Here is an 18,115-nt window from a genome sequence, read left to right as displayed (position 1 = left end):
ACAAGGCACCAGCTAACAGATCCGTGGCAGGAATCTGTTAAATCTGTGGAAATTTTGGAATGACCAAAATTCACGAATTAAAGTTTGAATTGTTACTACATGCAGCCTATTCGTCAGATTTAGCCCCTTTGGATTATTTTCTGTTTGAAAACTAGAATAAATTGCTCAGTTGTCAAAGATTTTCCAACTGTGAAGAAGTGAAGAAATAATGTCGGCACGTATTGGCTTTTTGAGGAGCAAGGCAGTTTTTATAAAAAAAAAACAATTCATAAACTTTATTAAGATTACTGAATAAATACCATATTTTTGTATCCTAATTTGACATCCTTTTCGTGAATGAGTATTTCATCGATCAAAGAGTTGCTTGTGTGAGTATATATTATTATGATAAGCAAATTTATGGATTCTGAATTGTACTACAATAGTTCAAATAGTTTACCTTAACTCAATATTACTCAGGCTCTGTTTTTGTGGTTCAGTATCTCTGCTGTTGTATTTACAATTCAGCGGACCATAAGGAATAAAAAAAAACACAAAAAAAAATTGGTTCTTTTAAATATATTTAAATTTATTAATTAAATACATTAAATTTAGGAACGTTCCATTAAAAACCACCAGCCTCCACAGAAGACAACCTTCATTACTAAAGACTACTGTTTGATACTTGAAGATAGTACATTTGATTAATTTACTGCAAATTATAAAATTTAATTTTTGTTCTTTCAAAAAACATGATCTAAAATTTATGATCTCTGTAAGTTGATAAAAATCGAGATTAACTCTTAAACCGAAACATGTGTCTATAGTACATAATTGGAAACATCCGGTCTTAGGAATCCTATATTTTTATTCATAAAAGAAAATACTGATGCTACTTTTTGCGTTACGTCCTTCGGTAATTGAAGGAAGCATATTTGGGAGGCAAAAACGGCAGCTCAAACAGCTTTGCTAAAGTTCAGCATAATGTGACAATAAAGGTCTCAGAGACCGGTGTGTATCTTAAGCGTTAAGAGTCATTTGTCTTATTAGTATCTTTATGGATAATTTGTACAGCTGGTAGAGAAGACTGATTGGACGGTAGTTGTTTTAAGATCTGAACACAAGAAAACAGTTTCAGAACGTATTTAGAAGAGATTTCTCGGATGTCGACTTCATTTGCTGTTTCCTTGTTATAAGTTTGTTTTTTCCCCTTTCGTCTTGGTATTGGTATCTTGGACTATTCCTTTTTTGGCGAGTTTTTTAGAAAAGGTATTCATACAGCAGTCGTGTTTTTTCTTTTGTTTCTTATAAATCTTTCGTTCCAAACCAATGATAATTTTTTTACTACTTTTTTTACTACTATTTTCGCAATAAAATCACCAAATATTATTGCATATTAAGCTTTGTAATTATTTATTTTACGAGTAAAATAGAATATAACACAGAGAGATTTGTAAAACAAGAGCAAAGTACATCTTTGGTTTACACTTTTCATAATGGAGCTTTTTATGTTTTTATCTCCAATCAATACTACAACACAGTCTGTTTTCAACTATTTTGTTATTTATAAATTAGTTTTACAATACCTTTTAAAGAGATTTTTGATATTAGTCAAAACGAGTAAAAATAAAAAACCATTCTAATTTAGTTTTTATTATTCAAAATTTGACATATCTAAAATGTGTCCAACGGTTTAATAGCGTATTTTTCGTATATCTCCACCATCTTTGGATGCACATCTTGTTTAAGATCTCGTTTAACGTCCAAAGTGTTGTTTATATTCATGTACTGGAAGTTCTTTGGCTTTACTGTTGGCCAGTAGTCTACCCCTAAGATGTCTTTGTGATCAGTGACAGGATATCTGTAAAAGAAAACGTATGAATTGATTATTTAGTTCTCAAGATATTACTAATATTAATACTTTCTTCTAATTGAAAGGATTTTTCTTTCAGTGACATTTTTAATTGGTTTAGATTTTTAGATTGCCGTCATTAACTGGTGGCTGCCAGAGTAGTAGAATTCGTAGGACATACTTAAAGGGATTTATAGCACAGATTAGAACAGTGGAGGCAAGGCCTTTAAAGAAAAATATTTTAAACTTAGTGGGACAAAAACAACCTATCCGGTATATTAATTTATACTGGTGGCTTGACAGTTAAAAACGAAGAATAATAATGTATGTATCATGCGGTTAAAATGGGAATACTAGGACGGGGAGTAAAGTGATATTAAAGGGTAAAATTTAACGTGGATATATTACGGCAAGTACAAAGGGAGCAGTTGGCCGGAAAGCTTAGGCGGTAGGTTTCTGAGGATCTATCCTTAGCGCTGGCGAGAATATTTAGATATTTTTGAAATAATTACTAGACATGTTATATTTATTTCATGTTATTGTTAGTGTAATCAGACCTTAAAGACGTATGTTTAAACACGTTTTATTTTCAATCGACAATTCTAATTCAGAACAAATACTGAGTAACCCGCAACCTCTCGTAATTTTAAATACGCAAGAAGTTTATATTAAAAGTAAAAAGTAATATTTGTCTTTTTTTTGTTGAAAATTTTGATCTGAACTCGAGTTAGGCCAGAGCAGTGGGAGCCCAACACATGGCGATCCTTTCTAGTCTTTGTGACCAACACCATAAGCTCCTATAATCTCAAAGGTGCACCAGCGGTTTAAAGAAGACTATAATTATTACTAAGGGAGACTACATTAAAGTGTAGTAGAAATTGATTCAAAATGGTTAGAGCACGTAATCATCCGTGTAAAGAACTGGTGAGTTGCATTTGCCTGGAAGAAGTTTCAAGAAAACTAGAAAATACCAAAGATTAAGTGGAAAATGCTTAGGCAGAGCATATATATGAATTATAAATGCCATGTTACTAATTAAAGCCAGCTTCATTGTTTTTAAAAGAGTCGTTTATAATATCCGAGCAAATCACAAGCATTCGAACTTATCACTCCTAAATTATTAGGCTCATTGTATAGAATGACCTGATTTGTATAAAAATAAATAGAGTCGACACTTACAATCCTTTTGCAAAGTTGGTAATAAGTATCCGTAACCTTTCACTTGCTAAAACGTCATCCTTTGTAAAACTGTCCAAATTTGAGACATTATTTTTTACCCAAAGGTAAGGGTCTATATCGGCGTGGTTTATTTTATCAGCACCTAAAAATAAAATATGACAATAATGAAAATACAATGCAATCTGTAATATGGGAGTTTACTACGATTCTGTGTAGCGATGAACTTAAATCTTAGTTTCTGAATTTCCCTGACTATGATTTTTAGTAAAAAAACCTAGTTCTGACGAAAATCCTAAAATAGGCAAGGATCCACAATTCTATGGCACAACAGGAAAACACCCACTGCACAATAAAACAAGCGAGAATGGTAATGGTTTTGATAAATTTTGCCACCAGTAAAAACATGGTTATAAGTGCCACGTGCTTTCCACATAAAGACATACACAAAATGACATGGATTTTAGCAGATGGAACCACAATCAATCAAATCGACCATGTGCTGATAGACAAACGGGCAGCCAGTAGTATCTCAGATATGAGAACACGACGAGAAGCATGCTGTGGATAAGACCACCTATTACTAAATTTCAAATTTAGATGCAGAGTTAACAAAGAAAGAAACGAAAGACAACAAAGAACAAACAAACTGTACCTCGAAAAACTGAAGATTCAGGAATGTAAAGAGAAGTTCGAAGAATAAGTCGCAAATGAGTTAAGGATTCTAGAACTGCACTTCATAGAGGGCAAATGGAATAATATCAAAACAGCAGTACTGACAGCGGTAGGGTCCACCCTGGGAAACAAGAAAAAGGTGAGAAGAGGAGCAACAAAATGAAGCACACAAAATGTATATAACAAGGAGAACATGGAAAAGATGAACATCATTTGAAGTCGCAAGACGGAAAGCAGACAAGATATGTAAAAATAAAAAAAAGCCTATGAAAATAGACAAATAGAAAAGATGGAAGAAAATTTCAAAAATAACGAAATTAGAGTGGCTTACGAATACCTAAAAAAGCTAAAAAGTAGATATAAACCTCAAACAAGTCTATGTAAAATGAAAGTGAGCAAATAATCAGTGACCAACAGAAAGTCACAGAAACCTGGAAGCATTATTTTCAGACCCTACTTGGTACATAAGTAGACATGGAAGATGAAATGGGCACGGACTACGTAGAAGAGAATGAAGTAGAGAATGGAGTAGAAGCTCCAACCATAGAGGAAGTTCTCGAAGCTATTAAGGCCCAGAAAAACAATAAAGCCCCGGGAGTTGACGAAATACCAGTAGAATTGTATAAAGTAGGTGGCAACCACCTAGCAAGTCACATCCACGCCCTCATCAAAGACATCCAAAGATTCCAACCACTAGCAGAAAATATTATTGGAGAGTATCAGACGGGCTTCCGATGGGGAAGATCGATACTGGATCAAATATTTACAGTCAAACAGATCTTGAGTAAATCATGGGAACATGACATTGATGACATGTTCACAACGTGTTTGTAGACTTCAAACAGACATACAACTCAGTCAAAAGGAACAAACTCTACAATATATTGGCTGAATTGGCAATACCACACAAGCTAATTAGTCTCATTAAAGCCACAATGGATGAAACTCAGGCATGTGTACGAATACAAAACTACCGGACAGACTTTTTCAAAATTTCGCAGGGACTAAAGCATGGAGATGGGCTAGCCCCAACTTTCTTTAACATGGCACTGGAGTATGCGGTTAGGCAAATGCAAACTGGACGACGAAACCTAGTGACCAACCGAACGGTTCAACTGGCCGTTTATGCCGATGATATTAATATTATGAGTAGAACATCAACAGGAGCACAGGAAACATACGCAGAGTTAAAAACGCCAACAAAAATGCTAGGACTGGAAATTAACACAGAAAAAACAAAAATAATAATACAGACGAGAAGAAATATAGTCCCACAAAACATTATATATGAAGATAACATTGAAACGGTTGGAAAGTTTACATACCTGGGAGTAGAAATATATGCCGACGGATCAGAAGATAAAGAAATACGGAAGAGAATAACGCAGGCAAACAGAGCTTATCTTGCCCTCTCCCATATATTTCGGTCTAAAAATGTCCACCGAAATACAAAGATGAGAATCTATAAAACCTTAATTCGACCAATAGCATGATATAGCAGTGAAGCATGGGTCCTGAAAGAAACATCCAAAAGCAAACTCGACACATTCGAAAGGAAAGTACTGAGGAGAATACTAGGACCTGTGAGGGAAAACGGAATCTTCAGAAGTCGATACAACAACGAGCTTTATCAACTTTATAAGGAAGCACCACTGTTAGACTTCATTAGAATACAAAGATTGCAATGGACCGAACATGTGATAAAAATGGGAGAGGATAGGCTATCAAAAAGAGCACTAAATGCTAGAATGCACGGTAAGAGACCGGTTGGATAGCCAAGAAAGCGCTGGGAAGACACAGTAAACAGCGACGCACAATCTCTTTTAAGAGTCCGTGTATGGTGAAGATCAGTCACAGACAAGAAAGGGTCGAGGCAAAAAATAAAGGAGGCCAAGGCTCAATTTGGGCTGTAGTGCCGTAGAAGAAGAAGAAGTACTTACGAAACATAATCATAGGCGGTATGAAAATGATCTCAAATTATTGATTTTCATCAGAACCTCTTAGACCGGGGGATTTGATATGGAAAAGTAAACAAAACGCAATGTAATAGGTCAAAATATTCCGTATTATATTAAAATATAACGTATTGTATTCAAATGTAACCACTTATACTTTAAAAAGTCAGGTAGTATGTTAAAAGTGACATATTCTATCAAAACGCTATGTAATAAGTTGAAAACATCAAGTGTGATATTAAAACGTCAAATATTATGTCAAAATATCACGAACTACATCAAAATATCACGTATTAGGTCAAAAGATCACGTATTATATCAAAACGTCACGTACTATATTGAAAACATCAATGATTATGTCAAAACGTAACATATGCCAAAAACGTTAGGTATTATGTCCGAAAGGTATGTATTATGCTAAAAATGTTAAGTATTATATCGAAAGGTTACATATTGCGTCAAAATACCACATACTATGTCAAAACGCTACACATTATGTCAAAACATTACGAAGAATGCTAAAAACGTCATTTATTATTTTAAAAGGTAACGTATTATGCCGAAATATCCCATATTTTATCAAAACGTTACGTATCATGTAATAAACGTCAAGTATAACGTCAAAATGTAAAGTATTATGAGAAAAACTTTACGTATTATATCCAAACGTTACGTATTGTGCTGAAAACTTCACGTAATATATCAAAATATCGCATATTGTGTCAAAACAACAAGTATTGTATCAAAACGTCAGGTATTATATTAAAACGTGGTTTTGATATGCTAATACATGACGTTTTGACGTAATACGTGATGTGAAATATTGATGGGACGTCTTCACCAATGAGGTAGTTACTAAAAGCTTAATTATTGAGCTGCGCAGCACAGTACTGGAATAAATATTAAAACTAATATAATAATATTATCAATAATTTATTGTATAATTGTTGATACTATATTTACCTGCAATTGTTGGTCTCCATCCTGCAAAATCAGGACCGTAATAGGAAAATTCGTAGAAATAAACTTCACTGTACTCCGACTGAAGGAGAGCGTGTTGAATAATGCCTCTAGCGAAAGACGTGTCACTGAAGAACTAAAAATAATTTGTTTAATAAGTGTATTCATAAACATTATCTTTACAATTTTATAGGAGAAAGAGGACAAATGACATATTATTTTAATAGAAATTTCATTTTCTCTCCGGTAGCTACCTAATTTATTATTTTTGATGAGCAAAAATTTGTTCTTAAACGTTATCAGTAAGTAGACTGTCTATACTGAGATTGACAATTGATTGTTATTAACAAGTTATTGTGTAAGTAAAAATTATTTTATAAAGACTTATTTAATAAATTTCTCGTTGAAATAAAAAGAAAAGATCGAGGAAAATCTTACCTTAACAGCTCTTCCAAAATTGTCTTGAATGAGTCCATCTACGTAAACCTTTCTTATAGCGTTACCAACCTCTTCTCTAACAGTTTGGTCAGTCAAATGCATGTCATCGTTTATAAATTTGGTTACGTTATTGTCATATGTTTCCAAAAGTGCTTTAAAACTAGTAGCGTCTGAAAATCATAAACATTATGAAGTGTTCCTTATTTAGGTAGATATTACATAATATTATATAACCCTATAACGCTGAGCGTGACGTTTTCGTAACGTTTGATAAACACTGGTCTTATGCACAAAATAACCCATGTAGGACGGCTACGCCGACGGGATCGGTATTGTTACATTTCAGTGAAAATATAGCAAACCCGTTTTGATTATGTTCGCGCGGCACATTCACGTGAGATGTTTCTGTTTGACAGTGCACTAATGAAAAGTTAGGTTATAGTGTACTGTGGAGTGTTTATTGTTATAAATTGGAATCAAGCAGCATATGAACGTTGGATTTTTTTTTACATACTTCTAGAAGGACTATTATCGTTTGGCGAAGGTAATATGTGCTAAAATTAATTATTTTTCTGTATTTTTATTGAAAATTTTAAGCGTTACGAAATCGTCACTCTCGTCTTTTGGATTTTTTTAGATTGATCAAAATAATTATGGATTGTGCAGCGTTTTATGGCAAAAAACGTCTTCCCTTAATGGATGAGAGTAGTACAGATACTGTAGATGGTTCTGATATTAATTTCGAGGATTTGGGTAATTATTTTTATAGTTCTTTTTATAATTTTCTAGTCATTTGTATTGACTGCTTTGCCTCTTTGTATTATAGTTTGAAATGACTCATTTATACTCTTTTTTTATTATAGATGAATCTGACGATAGTACTGAAGAAAGTGAAGCCAGTGGAGAAACAGTAGCTGCACCAGAAACATTAAAATCAAAGAGTCGTAAAACCTATCCACTTTGGTGACATGTGTCAACTGAAGATTCTGCTAAACCACTTCCTATATGGTTAGGTCAAGTAGAGCCGTCTGGAGTTGTAAAGCGACCTGTGGAATATTTTAGAAATTTTTTTTCGGAAGATATTCTGACTCACATAGTTGAGCAGTCAAACTTGTATGCCATTCAAGAAAATCCCAAAAAAAGTCTGACATTGTCAATTCCTGAATTGGAACAATTTTTAGGGTCCTTATTGGCAATGTCCATGGTAAAACTATCCAACTCAAGATTGTATTGGAAAACTAAGTTAAACTGTCCAATTGTATCGGAAGTAATGACCAGGGATCGGTGGGAAGAAATAAAATCCAAAATCCATTTTAACGATAATTCGACAATACCAGAAGATAATACCACATATGACAAACTATTCAAAATAAGGCCATTGATAAATCATTTAGAGGCGAAATTTAGAGAAATTCCAATGCCTCAAATGTTATGTATTGATGAACAGATACATTATTGATACATATGATAACAGTACCATTCAAAGGCAGATCTAGCATTAAACAATATATACCCAGCAAGCCACACAAATGGGGCTACAAATTATTTGCTCTTTGTGATGAGAAAGGAATTATGTATGATTTTTTTATATATTCTGAAAAAATCCAACCAGTAACTGGAGAACCAGATTTAGAAGCTAGTTCCAATGTGGTACTGCAATTAGCCACTCATATTTCTGTAGGTGCAAATCATCTCCTATATTTCGATAATTGGTTTACCTCTCTAGCTCTGATGGTGCATTTGGCAAAAAAGAAAATTTATTGCCTTGGAACAGTAAGGATAAATCGCTTATCGGGAGTTCCTCTAAACAAGGATAAAGATTTACTAAAAAAAGGTAAAGGATCCTTCCAAGAAGTCTCGACTCTAGTAGATAATATTGAAGTCAGAGCAGTAAAATGGGCTGATAATCGGGTAGTCAATTTGCTATCAACATTTTCGTCTGCAGAACCTACTGAAACATGCGAGCGATATGACAAAAAGACTAAACAGAATATTACAATTACCTGTCCAGCTATTGTCAAAACCTATAACCAATTTATGGGTGAAGTGGACCTAATGGATGCATTAATTGCTCTTTACAGAATTCATATTAGATCTAAAAAGTTCTATCACAAATTGTTTTTTCACTTTTTAGATGTTACTGTGGTAAACTCTTGGCTCATTTACAGAAGAGACTGCGAATCCTTACAGGTACCTATAAGAAACATAGTTAATCTCCAAGAATTCAAAATGAGCATTGCAGAGGCACTGCTATTGGAAGGGAAAAGAACCTAACAATCAAAAAGGGGTCGTCCATCAAAAACCAGCACAGATGCAGAATTTTCAAAAAAGAAGAAGCTAGGTCCAGCCACTAAAAGTATTCCGGTAGCAGACATACGTCTAGATGGGCTTGATCACTTGCCCATGGTCACAGATAGGGGTAGGTGTAAAAATATCAATTGTAGAAGTGCTCCAGTATATATGTGCACCAAATGTAAAGTACACATGTGCATTACAAAGGAAAAGAACTGTTTTATACATTTCCACACTACATAATAACTTCTATTTTTGTATTTAATTTATAATAAATTGATGTTTTTCAAATTTATTATGTCTTATATATCGATATTGTGCATTACTATGTATGTAAAATTAAGCAAAAAATCAAAACTTTTCAAAATTTAAATCATGAGTTATTTCTAAACAAAGGACTTTTGTGACGATTTCGTAACGTTTCAAAAAAACCCCTAATATTTAAAAAAAAACTGTTTTTTTTTAATCTGTAAATTAATAATAGCAAAATAAGTACCTAATAAGAAACAAAAAAAAATTTTTTTTGAATACATTAAAAATTCGGCGTTATAGGGATAACTATTTATTTCGACTATATATAAGTATCTATTGTATTTAGTACCAGATTATGTAATCCTTTTGAAACTGTTCTTTAACCATAATCAAACTCATACCTCAACTTTTTTCGAAGCCAAATTGACCAATATTAGCAGTGCCTCATTTAGAATGAGATACATACCTCAAGATAAAAAAGTAATTATGGTAACGAAGACATTAGGAGCATTTTTTTCTTCCACTCTGTATAAAGTTGAAATTGAGTCTTACAATTCTTCGAAAGAGAAACACGAGAAAGCATACTCTAAATGTTTATTTGCACATAAATCGCTGTCTTTCTTTTTAATTCGTTTTTCTCTGATAAACTCATAAGTTCATATTAAAAGCTTGTAATTTGCATTACAAAATCTTCGACTAGACAAAACGTAATCCAACTATTTACTTATATTGACAGAAGTCGCTATTGCCAGTCAAATAGTACTAAATATTTTTTCACTAGTGATATACGCATTGTTGTACATGTTTTATTTATTTTTTTGTGAAAACATGGTTGGCAAATAAACATTTTAATTTTAATTTAAAGAGTTTAATATACACAAAAAACTTAAAGAAATTACCTACACTCAGAGAAAAAGAACTCCACATTTTATGAGAAACTCCAAAGGTAAAATTATTCTCGACTTAAATGAAAAAAAGGAAGAATTGACCAACTACAAAAAAGAGGTCTTCCTGAAAACGAGGCCACCACAAAGTATACGATGACTGGTCCTAGTATTTTAAAAGCAGAAATAGAGAAAGCCATCAAACAAAGCAAAAATGGGAAATCTCCAAGCCCTGACTAAATACCATCAAACTGGCTCAAACTTCTAGACGACGACAATGTCTCAGAACTAACAAACATTTATAACCACATATACGAAACTGTAACACTGCCACGAATATGGATGGAGACTACATTTATCCCACTTCCAAAAAAAACCTAATACATCATCATGTAAAGACTTTAGACTAATTAGTCTCATGAATCACTCTTTCAAGCTACTTCTTAGTATAATTCTTAATAGAATCAAGCAGAAATGTGAAGACACAATGGGAAATAAACAATTCGGTTTCAGAGAAGGATTGGGGACAAGGGAAGCTTTGTTCTCAATGCTAACACTACTTCAACGATCATGGGAAGTGCAGAAACCAATTTAAGTCTGTTTTATAGGTTTTGAGAAGGCGTTTGATAGGGTTCAACATGGTAGGCTGTTTTTGTCTGTTTCTTTGCCGTCTACCAGAATAGAAGCTTCTTGATTCCAATATAGATGTTGTAAAAGTTTAGGATCTTTATCCTCTATTCCAATCATTTCTAGATATTCGAACAGCCTACCATGTTGAACCCTATCAAACGCCTTTTCAAAATCTATAAAACAGACGTAAATTGGTTTCTGTACTTCTCATGATCGTTGAAGTAGTGTTAGCATTGAGAATAAAGCTTCCCTTGTTCCCAATCCTTCTCTGAAACTAAATTATTTATTTCCCATTGTGTCTTCACATTTCTGCTTGATTCTATTAAGAATTATCCTAAGAAATAGCTGGAGAGAGTGACTCATGAGACTAATTAGTCTAAAGTCTTTACATGATGATGTATTAGTGTTCCAGTTTCGTATATGTGGTTATATCTAGAAATGATTGGAATAGATGATAAAGATCTGAAACTTTTACAACATCTATATTGGAATCAAGAAGCTTCTATTCTGGTAGACGGCAAGGAAACAAACAAAATTTGTATTCAAAGAGGTGTTAGACAGGGTTGTGTGTTGTCCCCAACTTTGTTTAACGTTTACTCAGAAATAATTTTTAACGAAGCCTTGGAAGGGCAATGTGGAGTTCGAATCAGGGGAGAAACTATTAACAAGATCAGATATGCAGATGACACCGCGATCATGGCTGAAAGTAATGAAGATCTTTAATTCCTTATATATCGAGTCACTAGAGAATGCTGTAATAACGGACTAAGCATAAATACAACAAAGACAAAGTTACTTGTGGTTAGCAAACAAGACCTCGGCGCTATACAACTAATTGTCAATAATGAACCGATAACAAAAGTTAACCATTTTAAATACCTAGGATGTTAGATAAACGAGACACTAAATCTAGATGAAGAAATTAAAACTCGTATAGAAATTGCAAGAGGGGCATTTATGAAACTTAGATATATTCTGAGCAATTCTCAGCTGAACTTACAGCTGAGAATTAGTTCCTAAAATGTTATATGTATCCTGTATTACTTTATGGATGTGAAACCTGGATTATGAAGGTTAACATGATGAACAAATTGGAAGCCTTCGAGATGTGGTTATATCGTAGAATGCTTAGAATATCATGGGTTCAACACATTTCAAACAGAGAAGTCTTAAACAGAGTAGCTCAAAGCTCAAAGCTACCCACGCGTAAAACTTGGGCACGGTACTCATAGAAGAAGAAAGCAACATTCCAAATACATAAAAGGGCCATCTTCACATCCGTTGCATACATATGTTACTCGTTTTGTATTTTTTACAGCATAAATTCGACCATGAAATCAAAAATAATCTAACTGGGCATAAATTTTCGTTTGATGAATGTCTTACCAACCATTTGCTGCTTGCCAAACTTTTTGAACCGCCTTGATTTGTTTTGGAAAAAATGCTGTTGTATTCAATTTGGCCCGTAAATTCTTCCATTACATCAAATTTCTTCTGGAAAAAGTGAATCTTGTAGTTTACGACCTCATTGCCTCTCCAAGCAAGTTCGAATCAGCAAAGATGCAAAAACTTTTTTTGTGCTCCGTCGGGAGTTTCCTCGTCGTAGCTTTGGATGATTTTTAATAGCTCTTCGGTGGATAATGCTTTTGAACTGAGTTTCCTTTTTTCTTGAACACTTTGAAGCTGCCTCTGCTTGGAATCTCTGACCAATCTTTCAGATTTGAAAAGTATATCTGTGAAAGGGTCGATTTTCATGCCGTACTCCGTAAAATATTTTTCTTGTGCCAATTTTGCTATAGTATTCCACACTGGCTTTACAGACGACTCTTTATAGTCTTCGCCATTGCCTTTTGTCATGTTAAAGGCATAATCCTCGAGAATTTTTGCTAGTTTCATTATGGTAGTACATCTTTCAAGCTTTCTTTTTAAAATTTCTCACCCGTAGGAACTCCGAAAATTGGGTCCAAATAGAGCTTTTGGACCTCTGAGTGTTCAACGGGACATTTTCCGAAACCAATTTTTTGATTTATTTGCCTGACAGGCATCCATATCTTGATTTTTTTTCTGGATTCATTATGTGTCCAAAATTGATTACGCCTCAATGAAGTTTGTCATACTGACAACAATGGAATCACCAGACACCTTCGTGACGGATCTGTCATAATTTTGCCGCTGAGAAGTCACGGGCAGGAAGGAGTTTTATCAGTAGGAAACGAGGCGTTGCTATGACGTTTTATCAGTTAAAAATAGTCTAGTGAAATAGTTGTTAAAAAAACTTTCTTTGACTACATTTTAACATTTGTCTGGTACTTTATTTGATATTTTAATTACAAAACTTCTTACTTTTTCGTCTTACTTACTTCTTACTTTGCAGAATAGAATTGGATACATATTTAAAAGAAAAAATATTCCTTTAATATACATTTATTGATAAAAAACTTACTTGCAGCATCCCAAATTCTTTCCTCAGACGATATGCCAATGATAATTGGTACTTGCAGCATGTGACCGTTTTCAATTGCAGAGTACATCGGTTCAGTTATTAAAGCATCTTCACCTTCAGGTTCTATTACAGGGGCAAACATGAAACCGCTGATCAATTGGTCTTCAAACTGAAAAATATATCAAGTGAAATAAACAAAGGTATTTTTGGAAATTACCTCAGTTTCGAAAGTTATAAAAATGTATTAGAGTAAGAAAATAATGATGATTGTACGTACAAGTGCAGAGACGAAATATATGATCTTCGATAGTTAGAATCAATATCAGTGTCATATATATACACTCGCGATCATAAAATCCGGGTCACCTTGAAAATAGCCATTTTTAACGAGCTTTATCGTAAATAATAATAACACAAATACAAACTAATGCGTGTTTCTGAGAATTGTTGTCAGCTTAGCGGTTTCCTTTGTAACAAAGAATTCCAATAATGCCGATTGCGCGGAAAACTGTACACTTCCCAAAATGAACGGTACCTGTAACTGCCGCTTGTTTTAAATGTCTCATTTGTGCTTCGACTTTCTGTTCAAACGCAACAAACAAACGTTTATTATTGCCTCCATTAGTGTTTATTAGTGCCTTTATTAGTGTTTATTATTGTTTATTTTTTGCTAAAAATGTCTTGACTGTTGTTGAAACCGTACGCATTGTTGCGTTTGTGGAAGACGGTCACACTCAACGGCAAGTCGCAAGAACTGTTAGCGTAAGCCTTTCTACGGTTCAACAAGTGCTTCAACGCTTTGGGAAGACGAGTTTGCTAACCAGACGACCTGGCTCTGGACGAAGAAGAACGACCACGGCACGAGATGACTGTTTTCTTGTGTTTTAGGCTTTACGAAACTGGACCTCCACTGCGGTTATGCATCGAAATTGCCTACAGGAAGTACGAAATTGCAATGTTACCGTTGCAACAGTCAGGAGAAGACTTCGTTCTTCTGGGCTATCTTCTCAAGTAATGGCTACAGGACCGCCACTTGGCCGGGCGCATCGAGTTGCACGACTAGCTTTTGCTCGACAATACGCGCATTGGGGAATTAATGATTGGAGCAAAGTGTTATTCTCAGATGAATCCCGTTTCTGCCTAACTAGATCCGATGGACGTGTAAGAGTTTGGAGGAGAACCAGTGAACGATTTTCATAAGCTTGCATTGTTCCAATAATGCCATTTGCTGGAGGCTCGGTCATGGCTTGGGGAGGTGTATCTTTCGACTTCCGCACAGAATTACCCTTCATCGAAAATGGGTCCTTAACTGCACGAAGGTACATTACAGAGATTCTGAAAGAACATGTTATGCCCACTATGGCAGGGCTTGGAGAAGACGCCGTTTTTATGCAGGACAACGCGCGATCGCACGTTGCCAGGATCAGTATGCAATACTTGGACGAGGTTAGAATTACGAGGTTACCGTGGCCAGCTAGGTCTCCGGACCTGAATCCCATCAAAAATCTCTGGGACGATTTAAAAAAACGTATTCAAATTCATACACCTCCTCCTAACAACGCACAGGAGCTTAAGGATCTGTTGGTAAGAGAGTGAAATAATATACCACAACATGTAATCCGGAGAAAAATTGAGAATATGCCCCATTGTCTGCAAGAGGTTATTAGAGCAAGGGAGGCAATACACGATATTAGTTATTGAAATTCCACTGTTTGAAATGTTTTACCAAGTTCTGTATTTTTGATTTTTTCTTTCGTATGTCTGTTTCAACAATTTGGTTTGTTTTCTGCTTTTTCAATAAAAACAATAAAAAACCGTTTTTTTTTCAAAACAAACATTGATGACAAATAAAAAATACATTAGCTTAAAAAAAAGGTTATTATTGCACCAGATGCAAAAATATTCAAGAAACTTGAAATGTTCAAGGTGGCCCGGATTTTATGATCGCGAGTGTATATATATATATATATATATATATATATATATATATATATATATATATATATATATATATATATATATATATATGATAAATAATGTAAATAATGTCGATATGTTATTATTTCTTTTTCAATAATGATAACATGATCATACTACATTCTGCCGAGATATTTGCGACGCTGTTGATTTAATCATAATAAGAGCAGCTTCTTTAATTTTCCTTTTTTTACCATCAGTTTAATTTAACACTATACATATACGTTTAATTGCATTCTATGTTCAGTTTTTCCTGCGTATTTACATATCTAAGATCCAACGAATTCTCTATTTTTTTATATAAGATATTTATGGTCTATTATAAGATATTCAAGGTATTTCTTTATGTTTACTCTTTCTAACATTGAATGGTCTTGATGTTTGACCTAAATAACAATGTTCATTGACGCATTCACAAAGTATTTTATAAATTCATTATTTTATAAATACATTTTTTTCCCTTCTTATTGATTAGTAGGTTTGGTTTTAGATAAAATAGATCTTGATGTGTTTGTTGTTTTAAATGTTGAATTTATTCTTTTAAGTTTTTCTGATAATCTTTTTTGTATGGTATTGTGATTTTTCTCGTACCGTGTCTAATAAATGTTTTATGATCCCATTCTATGTTGTTTTGTTTCATTTTCGATATTCTGCAAAATTCCTTATTTATGAAAGATATTTTTAAATAAACTATTTTATAAAAGTATGGAGTAAACTTTACAAAACTATATTAAAAATATTTTTGATAGAATATAGAAAATTGCAATACACACTTCTCACAATCTTAATTTCTATGATAAGATTGTGAGTGAATTAACTTGGTATTTAAATAACAACGTATATTTTTGAACATATTTTTGAATTTAACTTGTGTGGCAAAATTTTTTGAAAAATACTTGCCATAGACAATAAAAAAACCTAACAAATATATTCTTCATTAATTCGAATTTCGTTTTTACCATTCTCGACTGCTTCTTAAAAGATTTCCACAAAGTATATGTTAAACAGCAGGGGTGATAACGTACAACCCTGTCGAACCCTACTTTTGATTTTGGTTTTATCAAATTTTTCTGACTCTTTACAGATAGATGTTTGATTTAAGTAAAGATTGCTAATAATTCTTGGATCACAGGTGTGGAAGAATATACTACAGTTATATTATCTGTATACCGCATAAGCATACTTTTGGTTTTTCAGTAGAGCTCTGGGCAACTTTTACCATCTTAAGCCATTATGCTTTCTGGGTTTTTTTGTATTAACTGATATAGGAAGGTAGTAGAGAAAAAATATGTTGTGGTGATACTTACTGCTGGCAGTCTCCAACTTGCAGATTTTAGATCGTTTGCAGAGACTCTTAAAAATAAATCTCTGACTTCGCGCGAAGGAGTATTTTCATCGATGCTTGAATTTAAGCTTTTAGCCATCATATAAGCATACTTTCTAGCATTTCGTTGGTAGCTCCACGGCGACAACGACGAACCACTGAGCATAACACCTCCCCAAAACAAACCTAGAAATTTGGAAAAATTATTTCACCATCATTAAGCAGTACACCAAATATATGGTATTATAAATAGGTACTTAAAAAAATATCAAAAAGAGTATGTGGGTATGTTAAGCTTATCAGAACTTAAATAGGAAATAGATGCAACATCAAAACAACCTTCAAAACAATCTATACACAAAGATCTATTCTGATCAAAACCAAGCCAAACAACAAACAAATTAGATAAAAAATCTACATATATGAAATACCTTGAGAATGCAAATAATTTTACTTAGGACAAACCGCAAGACCACGAAGTATCAGAATAAACGAACACGAATCATACATCAAAAACAAAGACTTTGACAGATCACAGATATGTAAACGTAGCTGGGACAATAAGCACAGAGTACAATGAACAAATTCATCAATAGCCATAAAGAAATAGACATAAATAAGGGAAAAATTAAAGAAGCAGCTCTCATCTTACTTAATGAAGGAAAAAGTGTAGCAAACCCATCAGCAAACTCTGGTTGTCAATACTAAAAGCAGTCAGCAATAAGAATATAGTAGCATTAATAGATAACTAAAAGGTTACAGACACATCATATATTTATACATAATACACAATACATAAACATTTAATACACAAATAGGTAACACATAAGCTCACAAAAAATCAGAATATAATATCGTGCTCAAGGTAAAACAACTAAAAACATGGCTATCTACTTGCTAGATCGAGGCCGAGTGAGTTGCCTGTCAATTTGACCAAGCGCTAACAGAATACAACAAAAGGTGCATAACCTCCTTATTTGTAATTTCAAATTTTTAAAACGTTTTGAAAACGATTTGTGTAGTGGATGTCGAAACGTAAAAACAAATATAAAATGTAATTTTCATTACAATCAATTGTGGCTTACTTCCATATAAACATAATACTTAACTTAGATATGTCACAAGAAAACAGTTTCAGAATCTCTATATCTAACTTGTGTGATAATATGTAATAATAAAGTCTCATAAGAATGTAAAACTGCCTATAAAACATCAATATATGAAAAAGTCGACAAAAAACGGTGTCAAAATTACAAAGAACTATCCGTAAGATGTTCA

At 33.5% G+C, this 18,115-nt stretch overlaps 1 protein-coding gene across 1 annotated transcript in view; it reads right to left on the bottom strand.

The window, feature by feature from the left end:
• Positions 1-18,115, bottom strand: part of LOC140433114 (uncharacterized) — a 60,615-nt gene that overhangs the window by 32,092 nt on the left and 10,408 nt on the right. Inside the window, exons 6-11 of the mRNA XM_072521167.1 lie at positions 16,821-17,023; positions 13,537-13,705; positions 7,036-7,205; positions 6,601-6,733; positions 3,011-3,152; positions 1,657-1,840 (exon numbers count right to left, since the gene is read on the bottom strand). Of these exons, the coding sequence (XP_072377268.1) occupies positions 1,657-1,840; positions 3,011-3,152; positions 6,601-6,733; positions 7,036-7,205; positions 13,537-13,705; positions 16,821-17,023 (1,001 nt within the window). The remainder of the gene's footprint in view (positions 1-1,656; positions 1,841-3,010; positions 3,153-6,600; positions 6,734-7,035; positions 7,206-13,536; positions 13,706-16,820; positions 17,024-18,115) is intronic.

Source organism: Diabrotica undecimpunctata, chromosome 2 (assembly GCF_040954645.1).
Source record: "Diabrotica undecimpunctata isolate CICGRU chromosome 2, icDiaUnde3, whole genome shotgun sequence".
Lineage (NCBI taxonomy): Eukaryota > Metazoa > Arthropoda > Insecta > Coleoptera > Chrysomelidae > Diabrotica > Diabrotica undecimpunctata.
Note: the sequence above shows the minus strand (reverse complement) of the source record. Positions and strands in the feature narration are given on the sequence as shown.